The sequence below is a fragment of the Plectropomus leopardus genome, chromosome 6 (assembly GCF_008729295.1).
Source record: "Plectropomus leopardus isolate mb chromosome 6, YSFRI_Pleo_2.0, whole genome shotgun sequence".
NCBI classification, from domain to species: domain Eukaryota; kingdom Metazoa; phylum Chordata; class Actinopteri; order Perciformes; family Serranidae; genus Plectropomus; species Plectropomus leopardus.
In genome coordinates this window covers 10,045,806-10,063,618 of record NC_056468.1, presented here as the reverse complement: position 1 = coordinate 10,063,618, position 17,813 = coordinate 10,045,806, and the positions used below count along the sequence as shown (strand labels likewise).

At 37.9% G+C, this 17,813-nt stretch overlaps 1 protein-coding gene across 1 annotated transcript; it reads left to right on the top strand.

Moving 5' to 3' along the window:
- The first annotated feature begins 4,924 nt into the window (after positions 1-4,924).
- On the top strand, positions 4,925-16,471 carry ccdc92 (coiled-coil domain containing 92). The gene is made up of 4 exons (XM_042488702.1): positions 4,925-5,174; positions 8,197-8,368; positions 9,623-9,664; positions 14,313-16,471. The coding sequence occupies exons 2-4, from the start codon at positions 8,233-8,235 to the stop codon at positions 15,119-15,121; spliced, it is 987 nt and encodes a 328-aa protein (XP_042344636.1). The 5' UTR covers positions 4,925-5,174; positions 8,197-8,232; the 3' UTR covers positions 15,122-16,471.
- The last annotated feature ends 1,342 nt before the right edge of the window (positions 16,472-17,813 follow it).

Below are 17,813 nucleotides of genomic sequence, written 5' to 3'. Positions count from 1 at the left end.
AAACCACCAACAGATAAAGCAGGTAGGGGAGAGGGGGAATAGGTGAGCGTCACATAGTGCCCCTTTGGTAGCCTACGTAGTGCCCTCAGTGCCCCCAGGGTAACGCAGTATATATAGGGTCATAATGACTCACCCAGAGAACCTGATGTAGACAGGGCAGAGAAGAGGACCAACACCTTGTTAAAAGTGCTGCTGCACAAGAAAAAGTCACAGTACACTAAAGAATAAAATGTAGAAGTGTCAGTATTGTGTACCAGTGAGTGGACTTAAATTAGCTTAAGAAATATAAAGAGTCTTATCTGACATGTGCACTTGCTTTATTCTCTTAACTATTATTTTAGTTGGCATAATACCCAGACTTTCAGAAAGAATACTCAGAGCTTATTCCCACAATTGCTTCCCTTTGATTTGTCCTGAGCCTTCATGTTTTTCTATTTCATTAGCTCATTTCAACTGAGTTATGTGTCTTATCACAGCGTGTCCTGTACCAGTATGTTTGGAAGGATTATACCATGGCACACATTTTTCCTGCTGAGGCTGGCTGTGCGGGCACCTTGAGTTACAGCCACTTCAAAGTCTGGTGTTAGTGGTCCATTAACCACTAGTAATTAAAGTGTCACTTTAAATGGCATGGAGCGCACTGCTCTCACTGGACTGTGAAAAAAAGGGGGAAAAGAAAAAAAAGTTGCAAAGAAAGCATGCTTTCCTGCAGTCCACCCTCATTACCAGGATAAAGGCCGAGATATTTTGGCAGTGGCGTTGTAATGATTCCATACTGCAGCAGGGCTTTCCATGTGGGCCCTATGTAACATGTTGGCTGTAATTTCCTCTCTGTGTTCACCTATGTTTTGTCAGCTCGTAAATTTGTCATGAATTAATTGGAAGGTACAAAACTGTGTCAGAGAAGCTGATTGCTGTTGAAATAACCTTTACTTTAAGTGCTCATTTCACATATTCTGGCCCCTTTATTTTCAAACAACCTCATATAAAGTCCAGATGCTACTGGCAACATACTGCAGATACTGTGTAAGGACTTGAGAGGACAAATACTTTCCATACCTCACAAGCACAGAGCAAATCAAAATAGAAAAGTCTCTGGGTCCATTTACCATTAGGGAGATGATTCAAATGTCTGTTATAGACTCAACATCTGTCTAAAACACGAGGAGCAGCCCTACCTAAAAGGCATGTGTTTGTATGTAGGGTGATCATGGTAAGTATGTACATGCATGTACACTTATTGCCTTGAAGGTTATAAGGTTATGGTGACAAATGAACTAAAATAGTATTTTTTAGCTAAGGTTACAATGTCACCCAATTGTAACTGACATTATGATATTGTATATCCAGTATTAAATGTAGGATCATAAAACTTAAGTAAGTTAATGCCATCGCTCTGTCAATGGCTTACTTTGAAGTTTACACATAAACGACAGTCAGTTCAATAGTCAAGTGATTATGACTTTCTTTGGAGAGACGGATAAAAAAAAAGGTCTCGGAAAATTAAATTAGGTTTTCAGAGTTGTAGAGGCATTTTGCCTTGCCAACCTCAATATAATAACTGTAAAACTATTACAACCTGAGAAGTGTTGGTATTGGCTGCTCGTCAGAGCAGGGGCAGTAAAACAGTGCCATTCGAAACCGGCTGCCATATGCTTGGTTTCATTTTGACAAGAACCTGCACTATCTGTTCGCGATCCAGCAGCTATATCAATGAGACACATTCAAGAATAATATGAATTAGTTTCTTGAGAGTCTGATGTATGACTGATGCCCAAAGTTGCAAAAAGCATAAAAACAAAAGTGTAATAATTTGCTCTTATTGCTTTTCCAGCAGTATAACATATGACGTTTTGGGCCCATGTCCAGCGCCCTTGCCACCGTCTGTATGGCATCACTTGGAACATTTTTGAGTGTTTGAAAGAATATATTTCCTCGCTTTCTTCATTAAAACAGAATATCAATCTACAGACGCACCGGGTTGTAAATCACGCACACATTTATTAGGCCTGCCAGATTGTTAGTCTGGTTTTGCTGGTCTTTTCATACACATTACCATACCATTTCCTTTGCACTATATCCCACTTCTACCTCAATTACCTACGTATATGCATGTGTGTATATAAACATACTCATGTATATAAATATGTATGAATATGCAACTGTACATCTTTCTTGTACATGTTTAGTCGTGCTACAATTATATACGTTGTTCTATTACCTTTTCCCTAGTTTTATTCTATTCTATTCTAATTTAAAGGTCCCACAATAGCGCAGATATGGAGGACCTGGAAACAGTGACCAATCAGTAGACTAGGCTGTTTTTTAGGGGTCTCAGACAGAGGGTGAATACAGGTATATTCAGGCAGAAAGTGAGAGAAAAATAATGTGGCTTTTAAATATTAAAAGATGAAAACATGTAGTAGAAACTCAAAATACAAGTATGTACCTTAAAATGAGCATAATATGGGACCTTGAAAATATTTGATTATTAATGTGTTTTTTTTTTTTGTGTGTGCAGTGTGGCGCAGTCCTGTATTGTATCATAACAATTAACCTTGAGCCTTGTAAAGGGAAATCCCTTTGTGGACACCTCAGGTGGGAGAGATACTTTGGCCTGTTTGTATGAAGGACATTTCTCAGCTGGATCCATCCCAGCACCGGATCACCCGTAGGCGAAGGCCAAAAAAACAACGACTGTAAGCTGGTTAAAGTCACAGCAGGAGTCCAAAGTCAATCCTGCTTGTTTTATTTGGTTGATTTCTCTCGTTGAGCTACTTTACTACCTGTTATGATATATGGAGAACTCTAGCAGTGTGTAAGTAAAACAAATCACAAGGAAGGTAGAGGTCTCTGTTGGGGAATTATTTTTCACCTCGCTTTTCCTGTGGCGAGGATAACTTACCTTCTCCTTGACCAGTTGCTTTCTCCAGGCAGCTGGGAAGCGTGCCAGGAACACTAAAATAAAGAAATGAGAAGAATTTAATCCCTATCACAAACATGCCAAAAGCAGGGAGACATTAAAGGCTGCTTCCGAAAAATAACATTTCTGGAGGTGGACAATAATTCCATTTATTCCAGAAGATATTTTCTTTTTGCACATGAGACTCCTTTTTAGGTTGAGAATGAAAACTGATGCTTTTGTTTTTGGTTTGTATCATTTTACGCAGTAGCTATGCCACTGAGGAACTTCTGTTGCCAGAAATAATTTAAGGGGATATTATGAGTCGGAATGAAAAGGCTACTGTTTCCCAAGTTTTCATACCTCAGACTCTGAGTTAAGTGTGCTGATATCACTTCAGATTAGATCAAGTTTAATTATTGCTCTATGAAGTGCACAGGGAGCATTAAATGCAATTCATATGAATACTTTCTAATAAATCAAATGAAATGCATACACTGTAATAAACATACAAAACAGACCATTTAAATACTTGAACAAACTGAGTATAGAAAATCTGGAAGTGTAGATTGAAATTAAATAAACTTCATAAATGTGTCACTCAGCGTCCAATCCATATAATATAAACAAAGGGGGTGCTGAGACGGACTATACACAAGAAACTGTGGTCTCTGTCTCACACACACATACACACACACACACACTAGCTGGAGTCAAACATACATTGTAGTAGAAATTGAAATGTAATGGATAAATTACAAACTGGAATATTTACCCGTTTTTACATGTTTCTCTCACTAAAGTAGCAGCACCACACCTAATTTTGACAAAATTATCTTTGATGCTGATGCTGTACACAAAGTATGTTGGCCATACGGTTCTCCTACCTCACCTGTATCTGACAGAGAACTGTCAGCTTTATTGTTTTCTGTCCCAACCAACTTCACTATTTTTCTTTCCAGTAACCATGCACATGGCCAATTTGCATGTGATTCTTCTACTCTCCCTCAATGCATTCTGAAAACTAACTTCAGCAAATGCACACATTTGTTTTATGTATACTGATATGTCATCCTATCAATATATCTAATATTTTAGTATTTGTATACTATTAATATTACTGTATTTAGTATATGTAATGTGTATTATTGTATATCTTTACATTGTATATTCTATAGATACTTTATATACATGCATATGTATAAAGGGGTTGTATACAAATAGTTATTTTTGTCTTTTTTCTTTTCTCTTTAGAGTAGTATGTGTATTACTGTGTTTTTACTGTTTTAAATTTTAATCTGCTGCCGTAACAAAATAATTTGAGTTTTGGATCAATAAAGTACATCTATCTATCTGTCTGTCTGTCTGTCTGTCTGTCTGTCTGTCTGATCATTTGGTAGTTATATGACAGAAAAAAATCAGTTAAGGTCAGACAATGCATAAACGTACAAGAAATCGCAGCAATGAACACAATAAAACCAATCACTGTGAGATCTGGTAAAAAATAAATTAAAAAAAAACAAGATGGACAAAAGAAGTGTGAAAATGAGAGATCACATTATCATATTGTAGTATCCCTAATCTGCCACTGTTGGGCAACACTCCCCTCTGCTGTCCACCAGCTGTAGGCCCACTCTGTCCAACAGCTTCCATCTGTTTCATCTCATTACTACATTCTGACAGTTTGGCACATGATGGACATTGAATCTGACACCTAAATACAGCTTAATAAGCGTTGATAAATTGTCACATATCTAACTTATTACAGTAATGCTTTATCCTGCTTCTGTCACTAGATGGCGTGGAAGCATCACTGTGGAACAGGTGACATATTCTGTTGCTATGGTGATGACGCTGGTGACTAAAAACTGTAGCACGTCCCTGACAACCGTTGCTCAACATTTCAAGTCAAGATAAGGTCAGTAACACTTACATTACGGCTTATATTGTACTTTAAAAAAAAAAAAAAGCTGGAATCTTTGTTGCTAATGTTGACTGATATGATTGAATATAACCGAATGTCTTTGGGCTACATATGATTTCCTTGGTTTCCCATGATGCATCGCTTTATTTTGTCTAGTAGCTCAGGGAGATGATAGGAAACTGACACAGCCACCCTCCCCTCTCACCCGACCAAACGAGGCGAGCCCCTGACAGCATCACCGACATGCCCCGCAAGACACAACGCTCTTAGCCGGTGAGGCTTGTCTGTTCAACGACAGTTCACAGCCTTTTACAGGATATTCGACGTCCGCGTATTTTTAGCCATAAGGTAAGCCCTCCATCAGATAATGTGCTGCTGTAGCCTCGTTAGCTGTGCTGCTAGGCTAACGTAATTAACGCCTCATACGTACTTCCTCTGTATGGAGACACTGTTTCATTTAAAGACATTTTTTTTTCACTGTGCTTATCGGCAAACGCAGTACAGTTTATTATTGCGTATGTTAACGGGTATCGCTCGGCATTCATCCAAACAGGTTGACTTCATTGACATATTAACCCTTTATAAAGGTTTCGCCTGTTGTGTCTGTTGTTTCATCGTCATAATTCGTCAATAATAGCGTGGCACCTGCCCAATGTTGCTAAACCCCGGGCTATTCTCGAAATTAGGTCTCGGTTGGGTGGATTCGGCGTTTGCCGAATTTACCAGAACACCTCCAGAACGCCAAACACATTGTTTATAGTCTAGGGTTGGTGCATTTCCTTTTGTGTATAACAGGGTATTATTTTGTGACGAATTGTGAATGGAGTTTAGTGTGACGTTGTTCCCATTCAGTGAAGAATAGCACGTTATTGGGGCTAGCTTGTTTTCGGTTCCTGAAACTGGACAGCTCCTCCCTGGACAGCTGCAGTACATAACATTAGCTGCAAGGGCAGCCTTTGTGATGACCGGGGGAAATGCAGTGATGGCATCCTACTTCACATCAGGTCATAAAACAACGAGGAAAGTGAAATGTTTCGAAGTCGTTCGCAGGCACCTCTCTCCAGCTCCTGGATTACCACCACAGACCTTATGTTTGATAATAATAAAGAGGGTCATGTCCTAAATGATATCGCTGTCTGTTGACAATAGCATTTGCGTGGAGTAATGGTCCTTTGGCAGCTAACTAGGACCAGCAGCAGTTTGATGTGAGATGTGGGTTTGGGGTGCTGTCCGCAATGCAGGTGCTGAAATTGGAAGTGCCGTTTAAAGTATGCCTGCCGGGTAACACGCAGTTTATATCCTGTAGGCAGAGTTTATAATGTGTCTACTGGCTAACCTTCAGTTGTTCATCTGTTTGCCCTTTTTTTTTTAATATATATATATATTACTGTTGTGGTGTCATGTGTTTAAATGTTGAAGGGTCCACAAACACAAACGTGTGTTAGGTTTGAATAGGTTGATGATTAAATTCTAAAAAGCAGTTCTCCCTTAAAGGCAACAAAATGTATAGATGACATGCAAAGACAAGCAATAGTCCACACAGTCAAAACCAAACTGAAGCATGGAGAGTGTGTGCATAGAAAAAAACTTCATAACAGGAAGACCAGTGACTGCTAAGATCTTGTTAAGCTAAGGATGGTAGCTAATGGCTAATGTTTCATGCTGCTGCAGTTCATTGATTATTTATGTCCTCTGTATGGGGAAATGCTGGTTTGTGTACTAGGAAGAGAATGGGAAGCAAACAGACATGTCACTGACATTTACCTCCGCCTCCTAAAGTAGACAAATATATGTATTTACACCTTACTTTGTCTCTGAACAAAGAGATACACTACAGTATATTGTCTCTCTTCAATTCACATAAGTTCTGTACTCCTATACCTTTGTATAGGAGTACAGAATAGGACTGTCACCTCTACGTAAAGGCATGAGCCATGTTTTGAGGTGAGGTCATGCCTTTGCTAATGGAAAGCTGCCCAAGCTATTCTAGGAAAGAGCTGTGATGAGAGATATGCTTGCACTGCAGGGTTTATCGGAAGGACTCCACATTACTCATCAATAATAGATTATCTCCTCAGTCTTTATGATACATCAGTGGCTCTATTTGTGATTACTAGTCTGTGTTTTGGTTTTCACATGCTTTACTTTTTCCTCTGTAAGCCATGAAAGACTGTTGAAACTGGGAAGTGTGTCCAGCGGGGTGTCATGAGATATATTATTCATGTTTGTGAGCTGATGATGTAAGAGCGAGAAGCTCTGGGATGTTTTATTGAAGCACACTTATGTATGCAGGGAGAGGCTTTCTCTGCACTCAGGAGGGGTATTGCATGGATCAATGTGCTCTCAACTCTCAGCCCAGTACAGTCTGGCAGAGGGTGGAGATGTTGGGATTGAGTGATGGTTTTCTCTCGTGTGTGCTTGGTTCTGGAAACAAGGACATCCAGTGAAGGGAGGGAGGTGGAAGGTGGGGTAAGACAGGGAGGGAGGAGGCCTGCTTGAGACTGGCAGCCTTTGTGCCACACCCAGTGTCATTGCGATGTCTGTCAAAGTGTTCAGCTTTGATTTTCTTTTAAGTGTTTATCACTGTTGACCATGGTATGGACATGAGAATACTTTTGAAGCAGAAAGACATGTCATTCCTGCCATCTGCTTTATTTATTTATGCAATTGAAGAATAGTTTTTACACTTTCTAATTTGCTTCTTTAATTCCAGAAGATTTGAACTTTATTGTGTAACTGATCTTCTGTGCTGAGGAAGAGTATATTCACCGTATGTCCTATATTATTTCTATACAGTATAGACCAAATGAGTGTATTTTAAATCAGTGTTACCTTTCAGATGTCTTATTTTTTAAAGACTCACTCTGCTCACTCCTAAGATCACAATCAATAGCTTAATGTCAGTGATTGCTGGTCGATAATTACAGCAAGCACAATTGGAGTGTGTCTATTTATAGTTGCTTAGCCTTTCTCTGCATAGCATTGACCCAGCCTTATTCACGATGATAGCCAATGCACCTGCTCTGCATTTGAACATATGTGCATCCTGTCTTTATCTTAGTATGCTCTTTTTATCAACAAGCAAAGTTACAATTTTTTCACTTGCTTGATTAGTTGAAAAGCCAATTGGCTCCCTTTGCGAATGGGTTTGATAGCATTATCCAATAGTGATTAGTTCGTTCTGTCATCTAAATCAGATTGTCTTGGCCAGTTGGCAGACAGAGCAAAGTTGGAACACATCCCAAAACCCAGATGTTTATAGGCAAACAGGTGAGAATTAACAGCCTCTTTGCTAGATGCATTAACTTTTGTTTATCGTCTTCTCTCTTTTTCTCTGTCTCTCCTTGTTTTCTGTCACCTGTGTCTGGAGGTTGCAAAGCCAGTGTGTGTCCAAACATAATCAGCCATGGCGTCGTCAAATGTCACACTGGAAAATCAGCTGCACAGTGCGCAGAAAAACCTGCTCTTCCTCCAACAGGACCATGCCAACACGTTGAAGGGGCTTCACGCAGAGATCCGCAGATTACAGCAGCAGTGCACAGGTGAGTACAGACACAAGTGGCCACTTCTTATCTTTTTGTGCTGCTGGGTAAAACCAGAGTCTATGGGTAAAATCAGCACCTTAAAGAACATGTTAAAGCAGTGGTTCTCTTAAGTAAACAGGTTCCTAACCTGTTTACTTAAGGGACCCCTTTTCTGTGAATAAATTGAGTGAACTCACGAACCCTGACCAAGTGACATATTCCATGGATTATATTCAATGTATAATAAAGAAGTGATAAACTGTAACCCACAAAGTTAACAATAATTGTAGACAGTTTGTGAAAAATGAGAGATACAGATCAATTTTGAGCAGGTCATTTTCTGTGAATATTGCATCAGAGAGAATACAGAAATGTTTTAATACAATTCTTTGTCTGTAATATGTAGTTTTTGGTTGTTTAACTGACTCTGTTTAACAGAGACTGAAGGCTCTGTGAATTATAGCTTGAGTTCAGGTCATCACTGTGCTCTTATGTTGCAAAACTTTCTTAAGTATATCTTGAATAATATTTGAAACTTTAAAAATAACAATCTGCTTTAGTTTTCTTTATAGAAATGCATGTAATGTTGAGATACAGGCCTATTGTAATTTTGTAAAAGGTTTTCCTTCGCTGCTAAAAATCAAGAAGGCCTCTTGAGAGGATTTGGTGACCCCCAATGGGGGTTGGGAGCCCCAGGCTGGGAACATTGTCTTAGAGAAGACATGGGATACTTGAAAACAATAAAATAAACAATTAATCCAAATAATGATCCAACTATCCTTGAATTTATACCTGGGACAGCTGTATAACTTAAATAGATATTTGAGACCAAAAGTCAACAAGATGCTGTAGTGCCACTATTAAACCTTATAGAGAGAATATGCTGACTTTGAAAAAGTACTCGAGCATTAGTGTGCACACCATGGACTGTAGGGATGCAAAACCTACATTAAGCATCAGTATCAGTAAATAGATATACTCCTCCTCAAAGGGAGGAGGATATAAAGATGCTCACCCAGGAAAGCAGGACACTGTTCTTTAGCCCTCATTTCCCGTATCCTTGGCTCACCTGTCAATAAAAGCTGACTTGGAACTCTCACTAATCTTGTTAAATGAATGCTCCACAGGCCATATGGAAAGCACTGACATTTCATTCCCAATCATGCATTGCTGCTAGACAGTCTGTGAGAAGTATGCTGTTTGATTCCTGTCCTCTTGCAACCTCATGTGACGCAGACATGTAAGTAAGTTTACCCTCTCCTTTTCTCACAGATCTGACGTACGAGCTCACTGTGAGAAGCTCTGATCCCTCAGGTAAGTCTCCATTGTACTGTATACTACACATGCACATGAGTTTTGCCACCAACATTCATTGTCTAGTATCATTAGTTACCATAACTGTTAATTTGCCGTTGCACTTTGTCAGATTAGTTTGACTTAGAAATGCCTCAGGTACTTGTGCCTTTTCTATCTGGTTTTATTTCTATAGTAATTCTAGTTATATCTCACGGTATGGTTTTAGTTTTAAACTAGTGATTCAAATTGTTAAAGTGCACAGCAGCGGCAGACAAACTCAACAACAGTCAAGGCTATAAATCCATGTTTTGGCTAAGATAGAGGTCAGTGGACAGGCCCGAGAGCAGGGGGCTCTGTAGGTTTCCTGGTAACAAAAGTCCCACTTAGGAAGCATTACAATGTGGGACTCCCTGCTGTTCATTAAAGCTCCTACTTCTCACTGCCAACTGCCCCTCCCCCCACGTTGCCATGGCCATGGCACGGAGTCACAACACTGGTCCAATTCAGGCCACAGCTCCACTGTCTTTATACTGGTTCAGGTACAGCAGAGTGCGGTCAGGGAGGCCCCAGCAGGCTACATACAGTTTAATTTATTTACATGCTACTGATGACCCCATTGATTTGTGTAACTGATCAGGAAGCATGTTGCGTCTCACTAGGGTCTCTATATGTTATAGGCTTTTCAACATGGCTGGGACAGATCTGAGCAGTATTGTTAGGAGCCTCTGGTTAGAGGCACTATCATGTTAGCGTGGGAAATCGCAGAGATTGGAGTGCAGGAAATGAGATTATCTGTCACAGCTCTAATGCACGGCCTGCAACCTGCTTAGTGCAGCAAGGCTCAGCTGCTCTGACTGGGGTAAAAATTTACTACCACCCCCGACAAAAAAATTCAGGGAAAGCATCTTTATGACCATCCCTGTGTTTTAGAGAAGACTGAATGTAGGACATGTAAACTGGAATTTGAAACTTGCACTTTGTGATGTACACACATTTATGGAAATAATATACCATTTTCTTTTATTCTGCATATTTGCACTTAAACAAACATGGCTGTAGAAGCTATAACTGGGTGGGGCAGGGCAGGGTGGCTGCAGAAGGATCAAGGTCAGAGAGGAGCGGTGCCCTCTCTGTCTACCAGAGCTGTAATGTGAGACTGGAGCTCTTTGCCCACTGCAGATGAGTCTCCACAGGATCATTCTGTCAGCTGACACACTGTCCATAGTAAGTTACTGCCCTCAGTGTACTCATGATTGGTCCAGTATTTCTTTTGTGTAATTACATACCATAGTTAATACGTAAACACAAATGAATTTGAATGCTCAATTAACGTTATGTTGTCACACAAGATGGTTGCTCACACTCACTCTTCTCTTCCCCTCATATTTATTGTCATGAATCCATATATGATTTCACGAAAATAATAAAAATTAAAATATGTATGATTTGTTAGATCCACTGCTGTACATATATATATAGCCTGTTGAAAAAAAGGCCAAAAACATCATAATACAGCATATTGAAAAAAAATGACTGGAAATGACATATAATTTGACAGATCTTTATTTCAAACATGGCAAATACAATCAGACAACAAATAAAAATAAATAAAAACATGGGCAATAAAAAAACATCAGATATCCACAATACATATTTAGTAAACAAACATAAGTATTTCATATCAGAAAAGGAGGAGGATTAAGTAAATATTTATCAAATCCTACCCATTTTTTTCCCAATTTTATTTGTATATATATATATATATATATATATATATATATATATACATATATATATATACATATATGTATATGTGTATATATATATATATATATTATAGTTATATTTACAGAAATGTATATTCATACACAAAAAAAACATTCATATATACACATGGATATACAGTATATACACCCATGTACATACATACATACATACATATGTACATACCCCTACATATAAATACACATATACATATACAACACACACCCATACCAAGCTTAATCAAATCAAACAGGAATTAATATAGAAAAGAAAAAATGCATACATGCATCCCAGGACAAAGAAACACATCAACAGAAAAAGACAAAGCCACACTAACAAAAACAGCCAACCAGCCAATGAAAAGCTTTTAGAGACACGTCATAGTATAGTGCCCCCAAAAACGTCATAATATAGGCTTTATTTCAAACATGGCAAATACAATCAGACAACAAATAAAAATAAATAAAAACATGGGCAATAAAAAAACATCAGATATCCACAATACATATTTAGTAAACAAACATAAGTATTTCATATCAGAAAAGGAGGAGGATTAAGTAAATATTTATCAAATCCTACCCATTTTTTTCCCAATTTTTATTTGTATATATATATATATAAATATACATATATATATATGTACATATAATATATATATATATATTAACATAGTTATATTTACAGAAATGTATATTCATACACAAAAAAAACATTCATATATACACATGGATATACAGTTATACACCCATGTACATACATACATACATACATATGTACATACCCCTACATATAAATACACATATACATATACAACACACACCATACCAAGCTTAATCAAATCAAACAGGAATTAATATAGAAAAGAAAAAATGCATACATGCATCCCAGGACAAAGAAACACATCAACAGAAAAAGACAAAGCCACACTAACAAAAACAGCCAACCAGCCAATGAAAGCTTTTAGAGACACGTCATAGTATAGTGCCCCCAAAAATTTAGCATGTAATATAGGAAAAAAACAACATAATTTTCAAAGATGTCAAATTAAGTACAACTGTAAAAAAAGCATGCTGTAATATTACAATTTCCAAAACATTTTTATGGATGATAAATAATTTACATTTTCACATTTTTTGACATGCTAAATGTAAAATATGACATGTTGGCCTTTTTTAGCCTTTGTTTCCACTTTGTATACATTATGACGTGTCTCCTACAAGCTATAATATGTTACTTTTAGCCATTTTTAGGAATCGCAAAATTTGACATTTTTGCCATACTATAGTATGTGATTTTTGGCCATTTTTTTCAACATGCTAAATTATGACAGTTTTTAGCCTTTTTTTGGCCTTTGTTTCCACTTTGTATACTATAACGCATCTCTACAAGCTATAATATATGTTTTTTTAGCCCATTTTTGGGACATGTCAAAATTTGACATTTTTGCCATACTATAGTATGCGATTTTTGGCCATTTTTTTCAACATGCTAAATTATGACGTTTTTGGCCTTTTTTTGCCTTTGTTTTTCCACTTTGTATACTATAACGCGTCTCTACAAGCTATAATATGTCGTTTTTAGCCATTTTTGGGACATGTCAAAATTTGACATTTTTGCCATACTATAGTATGCGATTTTTGGCCATTTTTTCAACATGCTAAATTATGACGTTTTTGGCCTTTTTTGGCTTTTTTTCCACTTTGTATTTCTATTTGTCTCTACAATATACACTTTTTTTAGCCATTTTTGGCCTTTGTTTCCACTTTGTACACTATGATGCATCTCTACAAGCTATAATATGTCATTTGTAGCCATTTTTGGGACATGTCAAAATTTGACATTTTTGCCATAGTATCGTATGCGATTTTTGGCCATTTTCTAAACATGCTAAATTTTGATGTTTTTGGCTTTTTTTTGGCCTTTGTTTCCACTTTGTTTTCTGTGACGCGTCTCTACAAGTTATAATTCGTCATTTTTAGCCATTTTTGGGACATGTCAAAATTTGACATTTTTGCCATACTATAGTATGCGATTTTTGGCCATTTTTTCGGCTTTTGTTTCCACTTTGTATAACATGACGCGTTTCTACAAGTTATAATATGTCGTTTTTAGCCATTTTTGGGACATGTCAAAATTTGACATTTTTGTCATACTATAGTATGCGATTTTTGGCCATTTTTTCAACATGCTAAATTATGACATTTTTGGCCTTTTTTGGCCTTTGTTTCCCCTTTGTATACTATGACGCATCTCTACAAGCTATAATATGTCGTTTGTAGCCATTTTTGGGACATGTCAAAATTTGACATTTTTGCCATAGTATAGTATGCGATTTTTAGCCATTTTCTAAACATGCTAAATTTTGATGTTTTTGGCTTTTTTTGGCCTTTGTTTCCACTTTGTATTCTATGACGCGTTTCTACAAGCTATAATATGCTGTTTTAGCCATTTTTGGGACATGTCAAAATTTGACATTTTTATGACATTCAAAATTTTTTCTTCAATCTTTTTTCGACATACTATACTATGGCATTTTCAGTCATTTTTCTGACATGCTTAATTATGATCTTTTTTGGCCTTTGTTTCCACTTTGTATGCCATGATGCAAATCTTCAAGCTATAATATGAGATTTCCAGCCATGTTTATCACATGTCAAAATTTGACTTTTTTCAACATAGTATACTATGGCATTAGGTGCAGTTCTGACCATAGATGCGACCTATTTCCCCTATGACTAACACATTATTTTTTTAAATTTGGTCACAGTTATCTTTAAAATGTCTTAAAAGGCATGTAATCTAAGTGCCTGATAGACAAAAGTAGACAAATGCAGGGTGTCTACATCTGTTATTTACTACATTAACGCATGTTTATGTAACCTTTTATGTTTTGTGTGCGCAGACAGCAGTGAGGTCCGTTGCAGGGAGCTGCAGCGCAGGTGTGAGGAGCTGGAGGCGCAGCTGAAGAAGAAGGAGGAGGAGAACACAGAACTGCTGCGGGACCTTGAGCAGAAGAACGCCATGATCTCCGTCCTGGAAAACACCATAAAGGAAAGGGAGAAGAAATATCTGGAGGAGCTCAAGATGAAGAGTCACAAACTGGCTGTTTTGTCAGGAGAGCTGGAGCAGAGAGCGAGCACTATCGCTTACCTCACCTCACAGCTTCACGCCACCAAGAAGAAGCTGTTAGCCGGCAGTTCGTCTGAGGCCAGCCCCAATGTCAGTCCAGTCACGTCATACAAGCCCACGCCTCCACCGGCCAAGGACAGGCAGCCTGAAACCCCACGGCGCCGCATGAAGAAGAGTCTCTCCCAGCCTCTTCACCCAGAACTGACAGAGGTGTACCGCCTCGGCTCGGACGGTAGGCGGCTGGTTCTGCGGGAGCCAGTAGAGGCAATGCCCGACCCCACACCCTTCCTGCAGGCTGGGAGAGACTCTCCTGAGCCACAGGTTGTGCGAGAACGGCCAGCGGTTATCCCTCCTATCGCCTCTGAGCGCCCTCCTGTTGTTCCACTGGGGGCTACGGCCAGCCCTCGTCACAGCCCCGCTCGGGACCGTCAGTACAGGGCTCACGTAGGCGTGGCGCACCGCATCCCACATGGCAACCCTCCTCTGGCCCCACCGCAAGCAGAGCTGGAGACACTGGCAGTGGACCAGGTCAGTGAGGAGAAGGTCGTGCGGAAGCGCTCAGGAGCCGACAGGACAGTTTAACAGTGCAACGCTAACACGCACATAAACACACACCTACTGTATACACACTGCAAGAGCAGGACGGAGCCTGACCCACTGTGTAGCCTGCTTTTTACGCAACACTGCAATATAAAAAAGTACAAAATTATAATTTTGTTCATGGTATTCCATAAAGACTTCTGTTTTTCTTGATATACATTAGTAAAGGACTCCTATAAAGCATGCCAAATGTTTCTTATTTACAGTGAGATCTTGTATTATACACACCTTCACTCTTTGCTTCAACTTTCTCTGCATTCTGTCTTACATGGTGCACACAACGAACTTTCAGCCAAATATCTGCATCAGTGCCTGCTCGACCGGATAGACCATACACAAGCTGTGTAGCTTAGTCATGGCTCATAGTTATCTTTACATATCTCTGTCTGCTCCATCTTCTCAATAAACAGTCTGGACGTTAAGTATCAACAAACTATATAACAAGATATCTGCAGCTGCATAGGATAGGCCTGCAATTATTAAACTAATACTCCCCGAATGTCTTTCATCTTCTTGTGTTGTCAGGAAGATAACGGTACTGTAAGTACGAGCTGCGTAATGTGCAACCTAGATTTGCTGGTGCGAGGTGAAAGAGCTGTAATTTCACCTTTCCTTTGCTGGCTTGCAAAAACAGCAGCGTTGTGTAAATGCAGTATGAAACGATGGTGACCAGAGCGTGTACTTGTGTGTGTGAGAGAAAGTCTGTTTCAGAGAGAGACAATGAAGGCCATTGAGAGGATGAAGTTTTGGCTTCAACAGTATCCATTGATGTTATTTGTGATACAAGGGCATTTTTGAAAACACTGCTGTAATAGGATTTTGTGATATTATTGACTGTACTTTATAAAGGCTGTACATTTGTAATGAATTCTTTTTTAATTTATTGTTTAATAGAGAACACAAAAGCACCTCAGATATTGACAGTAGCCACTGCACCACCAACATGACGGTAATTATAATCACTTAATAATCTGCTTTTCACATTAATATCACTTGTCCTTGAAGTATACGTATGAATCAATACAATAAAGCAATGCTTTTTTTGTTTGGTTACTTGGTTTTTGTTTGTTTGTTTGCATTGTATTTGCATCGTGCAAATCAGTGAGCTGGTCAGCTGGATGAGTTGAAGAAGTGTCTTGTTAAAGTGCACTTCAGAGCTGGTTATCACAGAGGGGGAGAGTGACCATTACGTACCACGGATTATTGGTCTACACCAACAACCATTCAGTATCATTTTAGTAACATTACAGTGTTGCATAGCAACAACTTAAAGAATATTTTATCAAAAAAAACCCCCACCCATTTATATATAAGTTATTCATGCCATGTTACCTTGAATATTCTCGCATGCCTCATGAAAAACAACGAACTAACAACAGCAAAACTTTATCAAAACGTCGGCTTTTTTCACGGAGGCATGCGAGAGGAAGAAAGTTTTCTTCATGAATTCAAGGTCACACGGCATGATTAATTAATCAACAAATTTTCACGTTGCAGATGAAGTATTTCTTTAATGTCTCTGATGGTGGTGCACTAAGTACATTTAGGCATGTACTGTACTTAAGTAAAGTACAAGTACCTCAGATTTGTAATTGAGTGTTTTCTTTTTACTTTTACTCCACTACATTTCAGACGGGAATTATTGTCATTTACTTCACTACATTCCTTTGAACGTTCTAATTACTTTTACAAAAGTTTACAAAATATAATGTGTTGTTATACTAAGTATAGCTGAAATGATTAGTTGATTGGTCAATTAGTCAATTAGTAAATTGACAGAAAAAAATATGTTGAACTATTTTTGCGAAACATGTAAGCCCTTTATTTATGTTTTTTAATAATTTTGAGTTTTGTTAATTTTTTTTACTGTTTTTATTTATTGAATTTTTAAAAAATAATTGTTTTGGGGGTGTTCGTTATTTATTATTATTTTTTATAATAATTTTGAGTTTTGGGGGTGGTTCTCTTTCCTTTTTTTAAATACATTTTTTAGTTTGTTGGGTGTTTTCCTTTTTATCATTTATTTTTCATTTATTAATTTTATAAATTTCTTTATTAAAAGTTTTTAGAATGTTTTCTATATTTTTTCAATGATAGTTTCTAGATTTTTTTTTTTGCATTAGGTACTTTTAATACTTTAATTACTTTTTCCTGAATATACTTACTTACTTTTACTTAAGTAAAATTTTCAGTGCAGGACTTTTCTTAGTAACAGAGTACTTTTATAGTGTGGCATTAGTACTAGTAATACTTCTTTCATCACTGCTCTCTGACTCTAAAGAGTCTGATGTTAATGAAAAATCAAAGCAGCGAGCCCGTTTATATTAATGTGTACGCAGTTCAAACGAGTGGCCACTAGGTGTCATCCTTAAATTACAGGGAGAGCTGAGCGATGGAAGTAAATGGAAAAGTGAGACATACTACCACCCGTATACATATCAACCCTCAACTTTAGTAATACATTATTAAATCTGTGGATTTATTTTCCTGAACTGACACAAAAATAGAAGCTGATTAAATGCCCCTTGATAATAAATTGATAAATAAACTCTTTGAAAAGGGCTCTCATATAGGCCTACCAGAACCAGGACTGATTATGTGATAACAAAAACAAGTGCTACTGTCACGATCCTTCAAATATGAAAACAGTCTTTATGTAAACATATTATAATAA